This window comes from Salvelinus fontinalis, chromosome 11 (genome assembly GCF_029448725.1).
Source record: "Salvelinus fontinalis isolate EN_2023a chromosome 11, ASM2944872v1, whole genome shotgun sequence".
Classification (NCBI taxonomy): Eukaryota; Metazoa; Chordata; class Actinopteri; order Salmoniformes; family Salmonidae; genus Salvelinus; species Salvelinus fontinalis.
Genome location: NC_074675.1, coordinates 35,117,529 through 35,138,501, shown reverse-complemented (window position 1 = coordinate 35,138,501; position 20,973 = coordinate 35,117,529). Strand labels below are relative to the sequence as shown.

At 42.7% G+C, this 20,973-nt stretch overlaps 2 protein-coding genes across 2 annotated transcripts in view; both read left to right on the top strand.

Moving 5' to 3' along the window:
* The window catches only part of LOC129865631 (5-hydroxytryptamine receptor 2C-like), a 263,848-nt gene extending 261,694 nt beyond the window's left edge, over positions 1-2,154 (top strand). The window contains exon 8 of the mRNA XM_055938557.1: positions 73-2,154. Within this exon, the coding sequence (XP_055794532.1) occupies positions 73-642 (570 nt within the window). The 3' untranslated portion in view covers positions 643-2,154. The remainder of the gene's footprint in view (positions 1-72) is intronic.
* A 6,356-nt stretch (positions 2,155-8,510) lies between these two features.
* Positions 8,511-20,973, top strand: part of zgc:109889 (uncharacterized protein LOC553542 homolog) — a 48,371-nt gene continuing 35,908 nt past the window's right edge. Inside the window, 1 exon segment of the mRNA XM_055938556.1 lies at positions 8,511-8,833. The gene's annotated coding sequence lies outside the window, so the exon portion shown is untranslated.

The following is a 20,973-nucleotide window of genomic DNA, read 5'->3' as shown; positions in this document are numbered from 1 at the left end:
TAGGTTCTGAGGATTGTGTTCTCTAATCTAATCTGTTCTAATGTGTTCTCTATTCTCTGTCCTACTCTCTAGGTGCTGGGGATTGTGTTCTTCCTCTTCCTGATCATGTGGTGTCCTTTCTTCATCACCAATGTCACATACGTCCTCTGCCAGGGTACATGCAATGAGCCGCTATTAGCCGAGCTCCTCAACGTCTTCGTATGGGTGGGATATATATCCTCCGGAGTTAACCCTTTAGTGTATACCTTGTTTAATAAGACATATAGAAGGGCGTTTTCCAGCTATATACGTTGTCAGTATAACACAGGGCCAAACGCCGGAGTTAGTAGTAAGTCGCTTGCAGTTACGACGGTGCCGTGTACGTCACATGCCATCGTGCCCATATTTGGACATAATGGTGGGAATGGGAAGATGGGAAGTGTGGACCGGAATAGTAACTGTCGGAATGGTGGTCGAGGGGGTCGGGTAGATGGGAATGGGATGATCAGAGGGATGGAACCTGACGACCCCACAGATGGCAGGATGGGGATGGAGATGGAATGTCCCGGGATAATGTCGGAATTAAAACCCGGAATGTCAGAGCTGAAGCTTTCCGTCGGCAGCTTCTGCCACGCCCAGGTGGAGCGCACCAGCAGCGTCTGATTGGTTGATTGGTTAATTGAATTACGCCAGCGCTGCGTCTCATTGGGTGACGATGGATGGACAGAATGGACATATTTTGTGATGCGTGCAAGAGAGCGGGACAATACTGGGTTCGTCTTATAGAGAGACAGTGTTCACATCCACAGAGCACAGGGCCAAGGAAGAACCATAGAGATACTAGAAAGCCCATCTCTTATCTGTACAATGGGAAGCCCTCAGTGACACTATCCATGTTAAAGGTGGCATTGTGGCACAAGAGCCTTCTATCCAACTCTATGGGAAGGACTCATCTTGACCTGGATGTAATAGAAAAGTACTGCTTCAATCTAGAAACCCACAGAAGAAGAAGCCATGAACACGGCTGAACAGAGAGAGACTCAAGACTTAAAATATACCCAAACTCAACTGTATTATGGATTTTAGTAACAGTTCAGCACCATGTTAAAACTGGTTAGGACACTACATAAGAATACAACAGGTCTGAATCGAGCTCTGCAGGCGTGTATAAAAAGGCCAACAATAGTTCATAGGTAGACTAGTAATGTTGAATGGAGAGAGGAATGTAACTGAACACAATATAGCCCCAGTGATAGTGTCACAGCTCCACCTTGTGGTGCCTGTATGAATGCATGAAATAAATCATTTTCAAGAGGGTCTGTGAATGAAGGGGTTGGAAACACTGTGTACAGTGGATCTCTCTCACACATCATAATGTATTACCTCGCTCAGATTCACATAGCATTCTTTGAGAAGATCATAAAACAGTCAAGTTAAGGATGAACAGCAATGCAGGTCCCGAAGGGCTGCAGTGTGTGCATGCTTTTGTCTCACACAGCCAACCTAACTTCACAAGAAGATAATCCCCCTTCTGCCATCTTTACATCTTTACAACCATAGCTATGACCATAACTCAACCATAACCATAGTCTATAACCCTATCATAGAACAAACCAAATGTACAGTAATCCTTCAGGCTTATACAGTATATCCCACTCCGACCTACAACCCATATTATTCCTACAACCCATAATCAAACGCTGCAACAACCACAACCAAAACACCAGAGCGCCTGAATGAATGTATATATGACAACCTCTGACCGCTCTACACAGGTCAAAGTTCAAAGGTCAAAAACGTATCAACTCACTCACTATGTCAAGTTCTCTCTTCCATAAGGAAGATCGAACAGAAGGCCTAAGCGATCGCTAGTAATGTTGGAGCTTTTATCAGACAAAATGATAACGTTGAAAAGACGTTGAAAATAAGAATTTTGGGTTGAAAAGGTGTGTTGCTACAGGCCCATTGACATGTTTGACATAAACTCTGACAAAAACATTCAACTAAAATAATGAAAAGTACTGCAGATAGGACGGGCGCCTGATCCAAAATCAGTTTGCGTTCCGATTGAGGAGCGACGTCAAGGGGTATCCTAAACAATTTATTTTAAGCTGTATATGTTAGCCATAACTGTGTGTGTGTGTGTGTGTGTGTGTGTGTGTGTGTGTGTGTGTGTGTGTGTGTGTGTGTGTGTGTGTGTGTGTGTGTGTGTGTGTGTGTGTGTGTGTGTGTGTGTGTGTGTGTGTGTGTGTGTGTGTGTGTGTGTGTGTGTGTGTGTGTGTGTGTGTGTGTGTGTGTGTGTGTGTAGAATATAGCTGTTTCTGGTCCAGGGCATTAGTGCTTCTTGCTAGCACTGAGCTTTCCCTTCTCAGCGTTAGCAAGTCACGCTAATGCTGGCTTTATGACATCTCTTAACTATGAGCATACAACTGGAAAAAATCCAATTGAACCCCCCTCCAACTCGTAATTACTAGTAGGATAGTCATCTATCATCCCTGTGCCCACGACATCTCCCACATGCTGAGCCCTGTTGTCACCTACTAAGGAAATCACCTTGATAACAGCATTTGTAGCAGTTAAATGCAAATAGGAAACATAATGTATTCTATTTATATGGTTTTTGAACACTGTAGTTTGTTTACGAGCATGATAGCTGTACTTTTAGTTCATGGTTGACGCAGCTTGTTTACCATTCGCCAATCGGCATTCTCAATGAGTTCAAAGCATGAAAATGCTCACAACCTGTTGCTCGCAGTTTACAGTACAAGTAGTATTTTCCAAGTTTCCCACTTGTCATAAACGCAGCATAATGCCCTGGTCCATAGCTAAAGATATTTTGTGTTATTATTCCATTCCATTACAATCAATCAATCAATCACCGGTTTTCATACCATTTGCTTGTGAATGTTTGTCAATGACACTTCTCATGTTTTGACAATTTCAATCATCCACAAGACAGTGTTGTTTTCTGTGTGATGCTGCTATTTATTTCTTATTAAAACGTAATTCTAATCTGTGCACAAAGTCTCCCTTCTGCTTGATGGACGGATGGATAGATGAAGGATGGATGGATGGAGCCTACTGTTAAGCTTTCCTGTTGTCAGCATCAAAGACAGCAACAGACAGATTTCAGATAAATCTATGCTTAAACAACTGTTTGTGGCTTTTGAACATTAGTTAAAGGATAATTATAGACCATGTGTATGCTATTATAAAATGTGTAGTGTCATTGAGTGAAGTCTCCCTTTTGAATAATTGTTTGTTTGATTGACGCCAGACTAAACTTGTTAGTGCCTTTGAAAGTTAGTTACAGTATGTTTATTGTATGTGGGTCCCACGATATAGGCAGTGCGTGTTCTCATATAGGAGAAAATGGTTCATGCAATGATTCATTATCGACGTGACAATGGGCTAGGAACAGAGGAGGCCTCTGCACTTCGCTTGAAGAGCCCGAAGAGAGCAGCATTGTTCCAATTCCAATCCTTTACAGTCCAGCCCTATGTTCCAAATATGAGGCATTAGCTCCACTCTGTGGCGATGTAAAGGAACAACGGCATACTAAAGCAAGGGCAGGCATTTATGGGCGGGACTTAGGGGGCCTGGCCCGCCTACGTTACCTCCTTGCCCCTCCAAATAAAATATTGAAATATTGATTTACTTGACATAGAAGCGCCTCGACAGAAAGAAGCGAGCAAAACCCTATTTCTCAGTATCTTTAGACCATGTATCTGATACTGTCTGAAAAAATTAGAGTATGGATTGTCATACTAATTACTCATGTCTAAATAAAATCGTTCAAAATACTTCACCAGAGAGAATGCCTTAGCCACAGAGGATCATTAGCTTCTTTAAAAAAAAATAGCTGTACATTGTTTCAAATCACAAGCACATAGGCCTATCACTATTCGGGAAGCCCACAATTTTGGGAGTGCATATGGCAATAGGCCTAGTGATTATTGGGTTGCATCTGTCAGTGAAAAGCATCTAAAATATGTGTGAAGATAATAAGTCTTGAGTATAATTTAACAAGATGAGACAAGAAGAAAGGGAGGGAGTGTGACTAATAGGGTTCAATATTTTCCCAGTATTTTAGAAACCTTCCATCCCCAGAATAAATCACTTTTCTCCCAGGTAACCCTGTATTTCCCGCCAAAATCAGATTGTCATTCTAAAGCATATAAAGCATATAAATATGTCTGGATTTGATTATAGCTTTGATCAGCGTGAAAAATCAAGTCTGATGCTACATGAGCCGAATGAGCCCTACATTAAAGACATTTTATGATCCCAAACCCCAAAAATCCCAAATGATGGTGCTGTTATCCAATAGGCCTACATAGCCTATGATATACAGCGCCTTCAGAAATTATTCAGACCCCTTGACTTTTTACTAATTTTGTTACGTTACAGCCTTATTCTAAAATGGATTACATCATTTTTTTTAATCATCAGCAATCTACCCCATAATGACACAGCGAAAATAGATTTTTAGAAATATTAGCAAATTTATTAAAAAAAAACATTTAACAGAAATACCTTTATATAAGTATTCAGACCCTTTGCTATGAGACCCGAAATTGAGCTTAGGTGCATCCTGTTTCCATTGATCATCCTTGATGTATCTACAACTTGATTGGAGTCCACCTGTGGTAAATTCAATTAATTGGACATGATTTGGAAAGGCACACACCTGTCTATATAAGTTCCCACAGTTGATAGTGCATGTCAGAGCAAAAACAAAGCCATGAGGTCGAAGGAATTGTGTGTAGAGCTCTGAGAGAGAATTGTGTTGAGGCACAGATCTGGGGAAGGGCACCAACAAATGTCTGCAGCATTGAAGATCCCCCAAGAACACAGTGGCCTCCATCACTTTTAAATGGAAGAAGTTTGGAACCACCAAGACTCTTCCTAGAGCTGGCTGCCCGGCCAAACTGAGCAATCGGGGGAGAAGGGCCTTGGTCAGGTAGGTGACCAAAACCCGATGGTCACTCTGGCAGAGCTCCAGAGTTCCTCTGGAGATGGGAGAACCTTCCAACAAGGACAACCATCTCTGCAGCACTCCACCAATCAGGCCGTTATGGTAGAGTGGCCAGACGGAAGCCACTCCTCAGTAAAAGGCACATTACAGTCCGTTTGGAGTTTGCCAAAAGGCCCCTAAAGACTCTCAGACCATGAGAAACAAGATTCTTTGGTCTGATGAAACCAAGATTGAACTCTTTGGCCTGAATGCCAAGCATCACGTCTGGAGGAAACCTGGCACCATCCCTACGGTGAAGCAAGGTGGCAGTAGCATCATGATGTGGGGATGTTTTTCAGCGGCAGGGAGACTAGTCAGGATCGAGGCAAAGATGAACGGCGCAAAGTACAGAGATATCCTTAATGAAAATCTGCTCCAGAGCGCTCAGGACCTCCAACTGAGGTGAAAGTTCACCTTACAACAGGACAACCACCCTAAGCACACAGCCAAGACAACGCAGGAGTAGGCTCAGGACAAGTCTCTGAATGTCCTTGAATGGCCCAGCCAGAGCCCGGACTTGAACCCGATCGAACACCTCTGGAGAGATCTGAAAATAGCTGTGCAGCAACTTTCCCCATCCAACCTGACAGAGCTTGAGAGGATCTGCAGAGAAGAATGGGAGAAACTCCCCAAATACAGCGTGCCAAGCTCATAGTGTCATACCCAAGAAGAATCAAGGATGTTATCGCTGCCAAATATGCTTCAACAAAGTACTGAGTAAAGGGTCTGAGTACTTAAGTAAATGTTATATTTTGTTTGTAGGTTTTTTTTATGAGCAAAAATTCATAAAAAACGGGTTTTGCTTTGTCATTACGGGGTGTTGTGTGTAGATTGATAAGGGAATTTTTGAAATCCATTTTAGAATAAGGCTTTAATGTAACAAAATGTTTAAAAAAGTCAAGGTGACTGAAAACTTGAACAGGAGTAGGCCTATCAATTTTGGACGCAATTTGAATGGAATTGATTAAGAGAGAAAGACTGTGAGAGAGCCCTCATGTGCAGGCTGATTTAAAGCAATTATATTCGAGTGATGTTTGCAGAGTTCACAACCTGCTACACTTGTGAGAAACAAGTTTTGTTATATTTCATAACCATAATTTATGAAATGTGTCAATTCTTTCATGGTCTTTTGTTTGGAGTGCTCCCCGTGAGCAATGAGCATGTGTCTGGTTTCTCTATCCTGATAATGTTGAGGGTGCACAAACGCCTGAGCACGCATAGAAGTAGGCCTACCTACCTGGCCTGCTGCATGCAAATGTAGGAAAGTGCCTAATTGGGGATGTCTGATTTCTGATTGTGTTAGCTCTCTACATCCATCACTAATAAGCTGAGCTTTTCAGTAATTTTTTCTTCACCTCACACAGTAAGTCAACAAAGTATTTTTGAAACATCCATTACAAATTAAAATAGTTCCTCACAATATTTGAAAAAATCTTTCCAACACTCTCCCAGCCTCGATAATCACCAAGCCTGTGTGAAAGAGAAAAATATAATGATCTGATTGTTCCATATGTCCTGTGGAGACGTTGTGAAATACCTGACCATTTTTCCCTTGCACAAAAACAGCTGTCTGTCCAGAGCCCACTGGCCTGGAAACTTAGGGCCTGGAATAGGCTAGTTGACACAATGTTGCAAGTTAGGTAGCAACAGCTTCAGGTCAGACCCAGTTGGTTGATTTGATACAGTATTGCACTTCATTAGTGATAGCTCAATTCATGACAGATACTGTAGAAAGGGAGGCAGACCGGCAGAGTAGAGAGATGAATTTCTAAGGTCTTAGAAAGCCAAGTTAACAAACAGATTACCGACCATTTTAAATCACACCGTACCTTCTCCGCTATGCAATCTGGTTTCCGAGCTGGTCATGGGTGCACCTCAGCCACGCTCAGGGTCCTAAACAATATTATAACCGCCATCGATAAGAGACAGCAGCCGTATTCATCGACCTGGCTAAGGCTTTCGAATCTGTCAATCACAACATTCTTATTGGCAGACTCAACAGCCTTGGTTTCTCAAATGATTGCCTCGCCTGGTTCACCAACTACTTCTCTGATTGAGTTCAGTGTGTCAAATCGGAGGGCCTGTTGGACGGTTCTGACTTAGAATATGTGGACAACTACAAATATCTAGGTGTCTGGTTAGATTGTCAACTCTCCTTCCAGACTCACATTAAACATCTCCAATTCAAAATTAAATCTAGAATCGGCTTCCTATTTCGCAACAAAGCATCCTTCACTCATGCTGCCAAACATACCCTCGTAAAACTGACCATCCTACCAATCCTCGACTTCGGCGATGTCATTTACAAAATAGCCTCCAACACTCTACTCAACAAATTGGATGCAGTCTATCACAGTGCCATCTGTTTTGTCACCAAAGCCCCATATACTACCCACCACTGCGACTTGTACGCTCTCGTTGGCTGGCCCTCGCTTCATGCTCGTCGTCAAACCCACTGGCTCCAGGTCATCTACAAGTCTTTGCTAGGTAAAGCCCTGCCTTATCTCAGCTCACTGGTCACCATAGCAGCACCCACCCGTAGCACACGCTCCAGCAGGTATATCTCACTGGTCACCCGCAAAGCCAATTCTTCCTTTGGCCACCTCTCCTTCCAGTTCTCTGCTGCCAATGACTGGAACGAACTGCAAAAATCACAAAAGCTGGAGACTCTTACCTCCCTCACTAGCTTTAAGCACCAGCTATCAGAGCAGCTCACAGATCACTGCACATGTACATAGCTCATCTGTAAATAGCCCATCCAATCTACCTCATCCCCATACTGTATTTAATGATTTATCTGCTCCTTTGCACCCCAGTATATCTACTTGCACATTCATCTTCTGCACATTCTACCATTCCAGTGTTTAATTGCTATGTTGTAATTACTTTGTCACCATGGCCTATTTTTTGCCTTACCTCTCTTATCCTACCTCATTTGCACATGCTGTATATATATTTTTTCTACTGTATTATTGATTGTATGTTTGTTTATTCCATGTGTAACTCTGTGTTGTTGTATGTGTCAAACTGCTTTGCTTTATCTTGGCCGGGTCGCAGTTGCAAATGAGAACTTGTTCTCAACTAGCCTAGCTGGTTAAATAAAGGTGAAATAAAAAATAGTCGCAGGGGTATGCAACCCTGGTCGTGGAGTGCCGCAAGCACTTCATATTTTTTTATTTAACCGTCCTGGAAGACCAGGTGTGTTAAATTTAGGCAATCGTTGAACTGGTCAATTAGCTCAGTTGGTCAGGTGTGGTGCCTAGTTTGAACAAAATCCTGCAGTACTCTAGGAACAGGGTTGCCTTCACCTGCTGTAGTTTGAGCATTCGGCTTGCTTTACATTCCTCGTAAATAGGCCTAAAGAGGAAGGGAGTAACACAAACATATTTATTGCCCCTCGCGGTACAGTAAAACGTAACCGCGAGAGAAGCAGGGAGCGCTTGCTCATCTCTGTTAACTCGCTCGAGGCTATTAACAAGGGGTCGGTCGGTCGGTCGGTCAGGCAAGTCTCCGCTCCGCTCATCTTGGTTTTCAGTGACACGCATGCGCACTAACAGGTCTCTGGAATCTGATGCAGCTCGCAGTACAGGCTGAGTCGACGCTGCCTTGGTAACGCCACACATGCGGAGCACGAGCTGGGGACCCAGATTTCCTGATTTCAGAGGCTTCTTCCTACACTCTTCTCCTCCATCCATCCCCCCCTGTTTCTCCCATCAGCAGTGAATTGGGCGGCTGTGCCACCACTGTTATGGACCCGTGGAAATGCAGACAGGGCTGAAAAAGACGGAGTGAAAAATAAAAAAGAAGAAAAGAGAACTTGAAGCGGCGCACAGGCAGGTAGGCTAAAACCTGGTGATTTAAAATCCGCTTTGCTTGTGGTAGCAGACGGTGTAGCAATGGTCCAACGGTAAATTAGCAACAATAGTGAAATAGCACGTTTGTCGACATGCATTCGTAAGCATGGGTGTGTCATTCAGATTGCCTGCCTTGTAACAGTAGCGCTGTAAGTATTTATCCGTGAGAAAATGTTAACATTTGTGGCCGATTCATTATGCAATGAATTTCAAAAAGCAGATCGGAATCCGAAACCGAGTATAATTTGATTGGCAGACATGTTCTGTTTCCCTATTGAATTGATTGTTATTTTACCGTTACAGTTCATGACACGGAACTGTTCAGATGATTTCTTTCTGAATTGATGTATTATTGTGCGTGGTAACAAATATTGACGTTATATAGGCCTATATCCTAAGATATAGACTTTAGTTTAGGCTACTACAGTACAGTGGATTTGACAGCCTGCCGTCCTGCCCGCACGCCTGTCCAAAACAAGTGGCCATGGTTGAAGTCTAGAACAGACTAGACTAGTATTCCCTGAATAATTATTCAAGCACAGGTACTCGTTCGGGGAGTAGGTGCTAGTAGGGGCATAGGCTACACTAGTAGTGTATCACCAGCTTGGTTCAAGGGTTTAGTGTAACAGATTATTCTCGGTAGAGCCTGACTCACTGTCAACAACCTTTACCAGACCGGCCACTGCTGCTGCTGTTATCTCATGCTGTCCAAATAAAGTTTCACAATGTGTCAAACATTCTGTTGTAGAATGTTGTTTTTGTGGGTACCTTGTTTTTTAATTAATGTTTTTATTGTTGTGTAGACTAACTAGTGCTTTGTAACATTTAACCACTGTTTTGCTGGTGGCTTCTCCTGTGGCACAGTTTGAATAACCTTTTCAAGAGATTAGGGCGATAAAGCTTATTTAGTGTGAACGGACGCCTGATTTTTGTAGTTATAGGTTCATGATAATGTCATTTGTGTGAGTGAAAGGGCTTCAAAACGGCTTGATATTATCTAATTAAATTGGTAGACATTTTGTAAACCTGCAGAGAGAGCGCTTGAACTGGATCTTAAAGATCTGAATTGTTAGAGGATATCCTTCACTATGAGCACAAGATGTTGAAAATATGCCTTTTTGTTTCAAAAGATGTTGAAAAGGCTTATTTTCAATGTCTTGTGCTCACCAGGTTATCTTTGGTTACAGTATTAGCCTTGTAACAGTTGAAGACAGTTATTAAACAATTGACCCTTTGCTAAGCCCTACCCCAGAATTTTGGGAAACCAATCGCAGCGCTCAAAGGGATAGCAACTATCGTCTTGTCCGACACCTCAGCAGAGGTGGAACAACAGGTTCAAAAATGGTGTGGCAAAATTCCTGTCTTTTAAGGAAAAACTCCAGGCCCCAGATCACATGACCTGGTCAGGTAAAACTCTTGGTCCTATTCGTAGGCTATGACAAAAGTGTATTATTATAGATAGCTTCCCTTTTCAGCTGTGCTATGACTAGGGTTTTTGTTGTTGGATTGTGAATTGGAAACACTCTTCCAGAGAACCTATCATCCTTTCACTCCCTCTCTACTTTATCTTCCGCTGTATTCCCTGTTACAGCCACTTTCTATCACTCTAAATGTCAAGATTCTGCCTCTAACCCTAGGAATCTCTCTTCCGCCTTCTTAAGCCTACACCCCCTCTTTGCCGACGACTTTGTCAAACAAGTTGACGACATCCACTCCTCATTCACTCAGCCTATTGAGTCCACTGGTCCCACTCACTCAGAACTACCCTACGCCTTGACATATATCTCCCCTCTCTCTCTAGATGAAATTCTGCAACTAGTGAGGTCCGGCAGCCCGACAACTTTCCCGCTCGAACCCATCCCCTCCTCCCTTCTCCAGACCATCTCTGGAGACCTCCCATTCCTCACTTCCCTCATCAACTCATCCCCTCTGACTTTAGAATTGCCAGAGTCGCTCCCCTCCTCAAGAAACCAACACACCACTCTGATATTGAAAATGACAGACCGGTATCTCTTCTTTGTTTTCCAAAACCTGATGTCTCTGAGCAACTCTCTCCCTATCTCTCTCAGAACAATCTTCTTGACCCTAACCAGTCAGGCTTCAAGACGGGTCACTCAACCTAGACTGCTCCTCTCTGTGTCACGGAGGCTCTCCACACTGCCAAAGCTGACTCTCTCTTCTGTTCTCATCCCCCATAGATCATCTGTTGCATTCGACACCATGAACCATCAGATCTTCCTCTGCATCTTCTCAGGGTTGGGTGTCTCAGGCTCTGCACACTTTTTGATTGCATCCTACCTGGCAAGCCAGTCCTACCAGGTGTTGTGGAGAGGATCTGTGTCTGCACCACGTACTCTCACTACTGGTGTCACCCAGATCTCGGTTCTAGTGAGGTCCTCTTCTCTGTATAAACCAAGTCACTCAGCTCTGTCGTATCCTCACATGGTCTCTCCTGTCATTGCTATGCGGATGACACTCAACTACTTTTCTCCCCCCCCCTTCTGACACCCAGGTGGCGACACGCATTTCTGCGTGCCTGGCAGATATCTCAGCTTGGATGTCGGCCCACCAGCTCAAGCTTGACCTCAACAAGACGGAGCTGTTCTTTCACCCGGGGAAGGCCTGACCTCTCCATCACGGTTGACAACTCCAGTGTCCCCCTCCCTGAGTGCAAGGAACCTTGGCATGACACTGGACAACACCCTGTCGTTCTCTGCAAAAATCAAAGCAGTGTCTCGCTCACACAGGAAGCGGCGCAGTTCCTAATCCAGGCACTTGTCATCTCCCGTCTGGATTACTGCAACTCACTGTTGGCTGGGCTCCCCGCTTGTACCATCAAACCCCTGCAACTTATCCAGAACACTGTAGCCCGGTGTTCAACTTCCCAAGTTCTCCAATGTCACCGCGATCCTCTGCACATTCTACTGGTTTCCAGTCGAAGCGCGCATCCACTACAACACCATGGTACTTGCATACGGAGCAGCAAGAGGAACTGCCCCTGTTTTTGCTGACTTTACTGTAGTATTCACTATGTAGTGTTTTTGAGGACTACATATACTGTAGTATTTACAGTTTACTATAGTACAAATACTGTAGTAAAAAAAGAGTAGTGTATATATTATATAAATTACTGTAGCGATTTTGCAGAATGTGGTATTCTGTAGTGTTTTTTGTTGTTGTGTGTGTTGTCTTTGACAATAAAGTTGGGGGCTTTCACCTTGAGGAAACCTCCTAAAGAAATACGAAAATAGCACATTTTCCATAACCTGAAGGTAGATGGGACTGGGTTATAAATGGAGAGTTCAGAGCAATTGCTTTTTTTCTATAAACTGTATAGAACACAATATATGGTCTATACTTGGCATGTAGGTTTCTTACCTATGGGTGCCACAAATTGGGATATGAGGAAGGGGAATGGGAAGGGCATATGCAAATTAAATACTGTAGTATTTACTATAAGTGACATTGTTTTTGCGAACTGTAGAGTTTTTTTTTCTGACTTTTCTGTAGTATTTCGTTCAGTATTCTACAGTATACTATAACATTCTATACTATACTACATATGATCGAGGGATACTACAGTGTGTAGTAAAGTATACTGTAATTTACTACAGAACTCTATAGTAAGTACTGTAGTATTATGTGGATCAGCTCAGGTATTGTACTCTGAAGTTCATAGTCAATGCGTTTACAATGGGGGGAAGTCAATGCATTTTCAGTAGGGGGTACATGTTAGCACAGGGTGCACATATGGTCAAGAGGCCCATGTTCTGGTGACTAGGTTTCCCAGCTACTGTAAGTTGAAAACAACTTAGTAGTGTTGGGTGTAGGGTTGCACATTTTGGGGAATATTCAGAGTTGGAAACTTTCCATGGGAATATATTGGAATTATTGGAAATATGCAAATTAATAATAATATCATTTACATGTAGATGTTTTTTGCATTGAATATATTTACCATTATCATATGGAGACAGAAACCTTCTACATTAACATAAGTAAACATAATTGCAAATGATTAAATCCTTCCAATAGAAATAAAAAATAAATCATTTAGTTATGAATTGAACTTTAATTAAATGAGGTGACTCTTCACATGGGATGATTTCACTGAACAACAAAAGAAAAGGAATATGAAATGATCCCCAGTGATCTGTCGCATCTCCCCAAAACTTTTTCAACATACATCTGTGAGATGATAGGAAGACAACCAAAGCTTTAGTTTCTAGACTATCAGGCTTCCATGTCTTCTCCCTGGACATTCTCAATGTCCACCTCTTGAACATCAGACTCTGAGGCCTCATCTCCACTGTCACTTTCTAACCTTGTTGAAAAAGCCTCAAATTTGCCCGGATGGCCACCAATTTTGCAACCCTTTTATTGGTCAGCCTGTTGCTTGCTCTGGTGTGCGTGTTCCCAAACAAGGACCAGTAGCGCGCTGAAGCGGCTGATGTTGTTTGGATTTGGAGAATGATGGAGGCAACGGGGGAAAGAGCTTCAGATCCACAAAGTCCCTTTTACCAGGTGGCTGATGAGATATGTTGGCACAACTGCCATATTGTATCTCCATCCCAAAGCCCTTGCTTGGAAGTGTACTTCGCCAGACTGCCAAGAACCTTGCCCTCATCCAGGCCAAGGTGGCGAGACACGGTAGTGATGACACCATAGGCCTTGTTGATCTCTGCAGCAGACAGGATACTCTTGTCAGCATACTTAGGGTCCAACATGTACACTGCGTTGTGTATGGGCTTCAGGCAGAGGTCTAAATGCTTTTTGATGTGTTTCAGAACTGCAGTTTCCTCTGCTTGGAGCAACATTGAAGTGGGCAGGGCAGTACAGATTTCTTCTCTTACATCTGCAAGCAGAGTCTGAACATCAGACAGGATGGCATTGTCTCCCTCAATCCGTGCAATGGCTACTTCTATAGGTTTCAGGCAACTTACCACTGTCTCCCAAAATACATAATCTAGGAGCATCCTCTTGATGGGGCTGTCCATATCGGCGGACTAATATGGCCATTTCTTGGAGAGACTCCTTCCCCTTCAGGAGACTGTCAAACATGATGACAACACCACCCCAACGGATGCTGCTGGGCAGCTTCAATGTGGTGCTATTATTCTTCTCACTTTGCTCGGTGAGGTAGATTGCTGTTATAACCTGATGACCCTTCATATACCTAACCATTTCCTTGCCTCTCTTGTAGAGTGTATCCATTGTTTTCAGTGCCATGATGTCCTTGAGGAGCAGATTCACTGCATGAGCAGCACAGCCAATGGGTGTGATGTGAGGGTAGGACTCCACTTTAGACCAAGCAGCCTTCATGTTCGCAGTGTTGTCTGTCACCAGTGAAAATACCTTCTGTGGTCCACGGTCATTGATGACTGCCTTCAGCTCATCTGCAATATAGAGACCAGCGTGTCTGTTGTCCCTTGTGTCTGTGCTCTTGTAGAATACTGGTTGAGGGGTGGAGATGATGTAGCTAATTATTCCTTGCCCACGAACATTCGACCACCCATGAGAGATGATTGCAATACACTCTGCTTTCTCTATGATTTGCTTGACCTTCACTTGAACTATGTTGAACTCTGCATCCAGCAAATGAGTAGATAAAGCATGTCTGGTTGGAGGGGTGTATGCTGGGGGAAGAATATTCAGAAATCTTTTCATATACACTGCCTGTGAGCATCAGAGGTAAACCAGTTGCATAGACAGCTCGAGCAATACATTCATCAGCATTTCTCTGACTATGTTCCCCCATTGCGTCAAAAAACCTTGAGCTGTTGCTATTGGTAAGGTGTCTGATTCATACTTTTCACCTCGAATAGAAGAAGAGGGACTTTTGTCAGTGGCTCACAGCAAGCAACCTGAGGGAACTTTATGCACTTGGCCAGATGATTCTACATCTTTGTTGTGTTCTTCACATATGATTTGGCACAGTATTTGCAAATGTACACAGATTTTCCTTCTACATTAGCTGCAGTGAAATGTCTCCACACATCAGATAGTGCCCGTGGCATTTTCCTGTAAAGATTAGGGAAACAATGAGTAAAAAAAAATAAAAAATACAATTCCGTATACAGATAAATAGTTAAGCAGTTAGATGAAATAATTCCTTAGTAAGATACATGTTTTAAAATTAAACATGTATGTGAACAGGTGAATTAACACTCCTCAGTTAGCAGGCTCAAGCCAGCTAAAACCCACATGTTAGTAAAAACTAACTTGCAGAAATTGTTAACAAGTTAGAAATGATTTAAACACACTTTGCTGTAGGCTACTATTTACTAGTTAACAAAATTATGTATGTCATATAAAATCACCCCACCCAGTATTGTAATCAAAACTTACCAGAAAGCATGTAGTCCTTGGCTCAGACAGTGTAGTAGTGTGGGCTCAATAGCATCTCATTAGTGTGCAAGATCTTGAGAATCAGCTGTACGTGTGATGGAAGAATGCACTGTGCATTCAGAGGTTTGCAATTCCATTGAATTGGGGATAGTTTAACCAAAATATGCCACAATATCTAGAATTGCCTTATGTGTATCCCACAAACAAGGTTCAGTGTTATAAGCAAACTTTTTTTTAATGAGTTTTGAGCAAAAATCCCGGGCTTAACTTCCCATGGACATTTTTCATAAATTCCCCCGAAAACTTTCTGACCCTTTGCAACCCTAGTTGAGTGGCAGTCATTCTGTCTTTTTTGTGATATTTTATGCAAGTTCATTTAGCAGTAGAGTAAAATACCAAGCCAGTTCTAATGCAAACTCATTGCAGCCTGTGACTGAGGAAAGATGGCAGTTCAGATATAGACAGCTCGTGTGTTTTATAGTGTTGTTAGGCCTACTACAGTTCTAAAGAAGCCAATCAACACACTGATACGGACAGAAAAAGAGGGAATTAGAGTGAGTGTGTGTGTGGTCTTGTTCTTCTATCCTCGTGGGAACCTAAACTCCCCCAAAAGTCTCCACAAGGATAGTAAAACATGGACAATTCTCTCTTGTGGGGACATTTCCCACGCCCCCATGAGGACAAAGGCTATTTTAAAGTTGGAGGTTAGGTTAAGGGTTAGGAGTTACGTTTAGGTTTGCGCTAGGTTTACTTGTTAAGATTAGGGTTAGGGGATAGGGAAAATTGGATTTTGAATGGAAATACATTTTAGGTCCCCACGAGGATAGGAAAAACATGTGTGTGTGATCCAATATTTCTGGGATGGAGATCAGGTGAGGTCAGAGTTGGACAGTCTTTTCTTCTTTTTTTCTCATCCATCAGCAATGTTCCTATCAGACTGCCTACTGATGCTCTCTCGTTCTCTCGCTCTCCCTCTTGCTCTTTCTATCTGTAACTATTCTGCATACTCTAGTAATCTTGTATTCGGACACCACATCATTTCACACACCCCTAATTTCTCTCAACAGTGAGTCAGGTAAATACACTGCATAATATCATAGGCTCCATCATCTACTTGTATCTAACCAAACTTTGTGCATTGTTGAGTATATTAGTTTGTAAAGAGACCACTCTGTTGTACCCCTTCAGAACTTAGCAGTAGCAGAGAGAATGTTTAACCTGTGAGTTGTGGTCTTAGGCACAGTCTGTTAAAATAAGAATGTCTCTGATGAGAATTCCAGAAGTGCTCTGTGGTATTTATTGTGTTCCGTAACTGATCTGTTTCTTTAGAGTTGTACACATTTTACCCTATTACTCCCTATTTAGTGTGCTACATTTTTACCAGGGCTAATTCTGTACAGTTTAGTACTTTTTGACTAGAACACCCTAGAACTCTCAACTCTGTCCCAGAAAGCTCATGTTTTTTTTGCAGACACACTGATAGGTGGACTACTGTATCCTCACAGGCAATGGGAGTACTTTACCTTTGTTTAACCAGGAAGTATGTTGAGATTTGAAACTCTTTTTCAAGAGAGTGCTGGCAATTGCCAAGAAACATGGCCAGTTCTTTTGAGGAGTATTTTACTCTTCTCCTGTTGAATCCGTTAGCTGCTGTACGATATGATACAGTTTTGCTAGGCAGTGGTGTATTTGGGCATGTTAGGTAACAGTGTATTACAGGTGCAAATTGAAATAAAAACCTGTTTTACCTACAGACCCGTGATCCATTAACTCATTCATCTCAGCAACTCACACTGTACTCAGCAACTATACAACGAGACGGGCCAACTTAGTGATTGTATTAGTACCTCACTACGGCTGGTATGTAGCTAGCTGATTGCTGTGTTATTGTATCATGTATCAGCCACTGTACTAAAGCCACTATTCAATAGAGTGGCCTGGCTTGCACTTTGCATCCCCCGACTGACAAAGAATGTCACAACAAAAGAGTCAGAGTTGTACAGAGTTCAACACACCAGGTCAGAAAGCCTTATATGGAGGGGAAAGCATTACTGGATCTGTAGTGAAGTAGACAGGTTATTGTTTAAATTTTATACACACTTGCAGTCTCCCGTCACGCACACACGCACGCTCATACACAAGGATGCTTGGGGGCAGTCACACTAACTCAGCGATATTCACACTCGCGTCATCACAGTAATCGATCAGGCTGTGCATTGCCCGGGTGATCGTTACTAAGGGCTGTGTTAGTATTCAAATGGGGAGTCAATTAAGTGATTATGGAATGAGCAATCGAGTTATTGATCTGCTGCAGATCCATGTCATCTATCTCTATCCATATGTGCTTAGCATCTGTTAAGCTGATCCACAGCCATTCTTAACTTGTACCGTTATGGAGAAAAACTGGCCTTAGACAATGATCTAAGAATGACTTCATCAGTCCACATTACTAATATGGCTGATCTAGGATCAGTTGACCCTTTTCCCACCTTAACTTTAATCATTATGGAGAGAAACTCAAAAATGTCCTATGGCTCTATCAGGTACCAACATGGCAACCATTACAACATCTTAAATTCAGTTTGCCTGACTCTCTCTGATATCGTTTAACTCTTGGATAGAGTTGTGTGGATAGTTTCTGCCCTGGTCCCAGAGAGCGTCTGTTTTTAGGTGAAGTGGAAAGAGTGGCACGTTGGTATGGATGACTTGTTGCAATTGTGTTGAGGGCAACACATTTAATAGTCTCTGACGGTCGGGGTCAGAGGGAGGGGAACTACGCAACCATAGCACGTTACACACGCACACTCTCTGTTCATCTCTCTCTCACTAGACCTATTGACTGTGGTGACTATTCCCTTGTATACTGGTATTGAGAGATCTTGTGTGTGTGTTCTAAAGTCCCCACAAGGATTGTAAAACAAGGAAAATTCTCCCTTGTGGGGACATTTTCCATACAGTTGAAGTCAGAAGTTTACATACACTTAGGTTGGAGTCATTAAAACTTGTTTTTCAACTACTCCACACATTTCTTGTTAACGAACTATAGTTTTGGCAAGTCCGTTAGGACATCTACTTTTCCAACAATTTTTCCAACAATTGACTGTGTCACAATTGCGGTGGGTCAGAAGTTTACATACACTAAGTTGACTGTGCCTTTAAACATCTTGGAAAATTCCATAGAATGATGTCATGGCTTTAGAAGCGTCTGATATGCTAATTGACATAATTTGAGTCAATTGGAGGTGTACCTGTGAATGTATTTCAAGGCATACCTTCAAACTCAGCGCCTCTTTGCTTGACATCATGGGAAATCAAAAGAAATCAGCCAAGACCACAGAAAAATAATTGTAGACCTTCACAAGTCTGGTTCATCATTGGGAGCAATTTCCAAATGCCTGAAGGTACCACGTTCATCTGTACAAACAATAGTATGCAAGTATAAACACCATCGGACCACGCAGACATCATACCGCTCAGGAAGGAGACGCGTTCTGTCTCCTAGAGATGAATGTACTTTGATGCGAAAATAGCAAATCAATCCCAGAATAACAGCAAGGGACCTTGTGAAGAGGCTGGAGGAAACGGGTACAGAAGTATCTCTATCCACAGTACAACAAGTCCTATATCGCTCAGCAAGGAAGAAGCCACTGCTCCAAAACCGCCATTAAAAAAGCCAGACTACGGTTTGCAACTGCACATGGGGACAAAGATTGTACTTTTTGGAGAAATGTCCTCTGGTCTGATGAAACAAAAATAGAACTGTTTGGCCATAATGACCATTGTTCTGTTTGGAGGAAAAGGGGGAAGCTTGCAAGCCGAAGAACACCATCCCAACCGTGAAGCACGCGGGTGGCAGCATCATGTTTTGTAGGTGCTTTGCTGCAGGTGGGACTGGTGCACTTCACAAAATAGATGGTATCATGAAGAGGAAAATTATGTGGATATATTAAAGCAACATCTCAAGACATCAGTCAGGAAGTTAAAGCTTGGTCGCAAATGGGTCTTCCAAATGGACAATGACCCCAAGCATACTTCCAAAGTTGTAACAAAATTGCTTAAGGAGAACAAAGTCAAGGTATTGGAGTGGCCATCACAAAGCCCTGACCTCAATCCTGTAGAAAATTTGTGGACAGAACTGAAAAAGCGTGTGCGAGCAAGGAGGCCTACAAACCTGACTCGGTTACACCAGCTCTGTCAGGAGGAAAATTCATCCAACTTATTGTGGGAAGCTTGTGGAAGGCTACCTGAAATGTTTGACCCAAGTTAACCAATTTAAAGGCAATGCTACCAAATACTAATTGAGTGTATGTAAACTTCTGACCCACTGGGAATGGGATGAAAGAAATAAAAGCTTAAATAAATCATTCTCTCTACTATTATTCTGACATTTCAGTTTCTTAAAATAAAGTTGTGATCCTAACTGACCTAAGACAGGGAATTTTTACTAGGATTAATGCCTGAATTTGTGAAAAACCTAGTTTAAATGTATTTGGCTAAGGTGTATGTAAACTTCTGACTTCAAATGTACGTACGTATGTACATGTAACGGATGTGAAATGGCTAGCTAGTTAGCGGGTGCGCGCTAGTAGCATTTCAATCAGTTACGTCACTTGCTCTGAGACTTAAGTAGTGTTGCCCCTTGCTTTGCAAGGGCCGTGGCTTTTGTGGAGCGATGGGTAACGCTGCTTCGTGGGCGACCGTTGTCGATGTGTGCAGAGGGTCCCTGGTTCGCGCCCGTGTCGGGGCGAGGGGACGGTTTAAAGTTATACTGTTACATACATACACACACACACACACACACACACACACTGTCAGGGACATTGAGGTGGTCTGCGTAATAGAGTGCCAGGTTCGAATACAACTGTGTTGAGAAAGATGGAGTGAGATTAGGGTTGCATAGTTTGGGGAACATTATTAGGTGGAAACTTACCGTGGAAATAAACTGAAATATATGCAAATTAATATTAATACCATTTAAATGTAGATATTTTTTGCATTGGATATTATCTCAGCAGAAAAAGAAATGTCCCTTTTTCAGGACCCTGTCTTTCAAAGATAATTTGTAAAAATCCAAATAACTTCGCAGATCTTCATTGTAAAGGGTTTAAACACTGTTTCCCATGCTTGTTCAATGAACCATAAACAATTAATGAACATGCACCTGTGGAACGGTCGTTAAGACACTAACAGCTTACAGACGGTAGGCAATTAAGGTCACAGTTATGAAAACTTAGGACACTAATGAGGCCTTTCTACTGACTGAAAAACACCAAAAGAAAGATTCCCAGGGTCCCTGCTCATCTGGGTGAACGTTCTTTAGGCATGCTGCAAGGAGGCATGAGTACTGCAGATGTGGCCAGGGCAATAAATTGCAATGTCTGTACTGTGAGACGCCTAAGACAGTGCTACAGGGTGGACAGCTGATCCTCCTCTCAGTGGCAGACCATGTGTAACAACACCTGCACAGGATCGATACATTCAAACATCACACCAACTGCCCCAGCAACAACAACTGCCCGAGTTACACCAGGAATGCACAATCCCTCCATCAGTGCTCAGACTGTCCACAATAGGCTGAGAGAGGCTGGACTGAGGGCTTGTAGACCTGTTGTAAGGCAGATCCTCACCAAACATCACTGACAACAATGGCACAATCCCACCGTCGCTGGACCAGACAGGACTGGAAAAAAGTGCTCTTCACTGACGAGTCGCGGTATTGTCTCACCAGGGGTGATGGTCGGATTAGAGTTTATCGTCGATGGAATGAGCGTTACA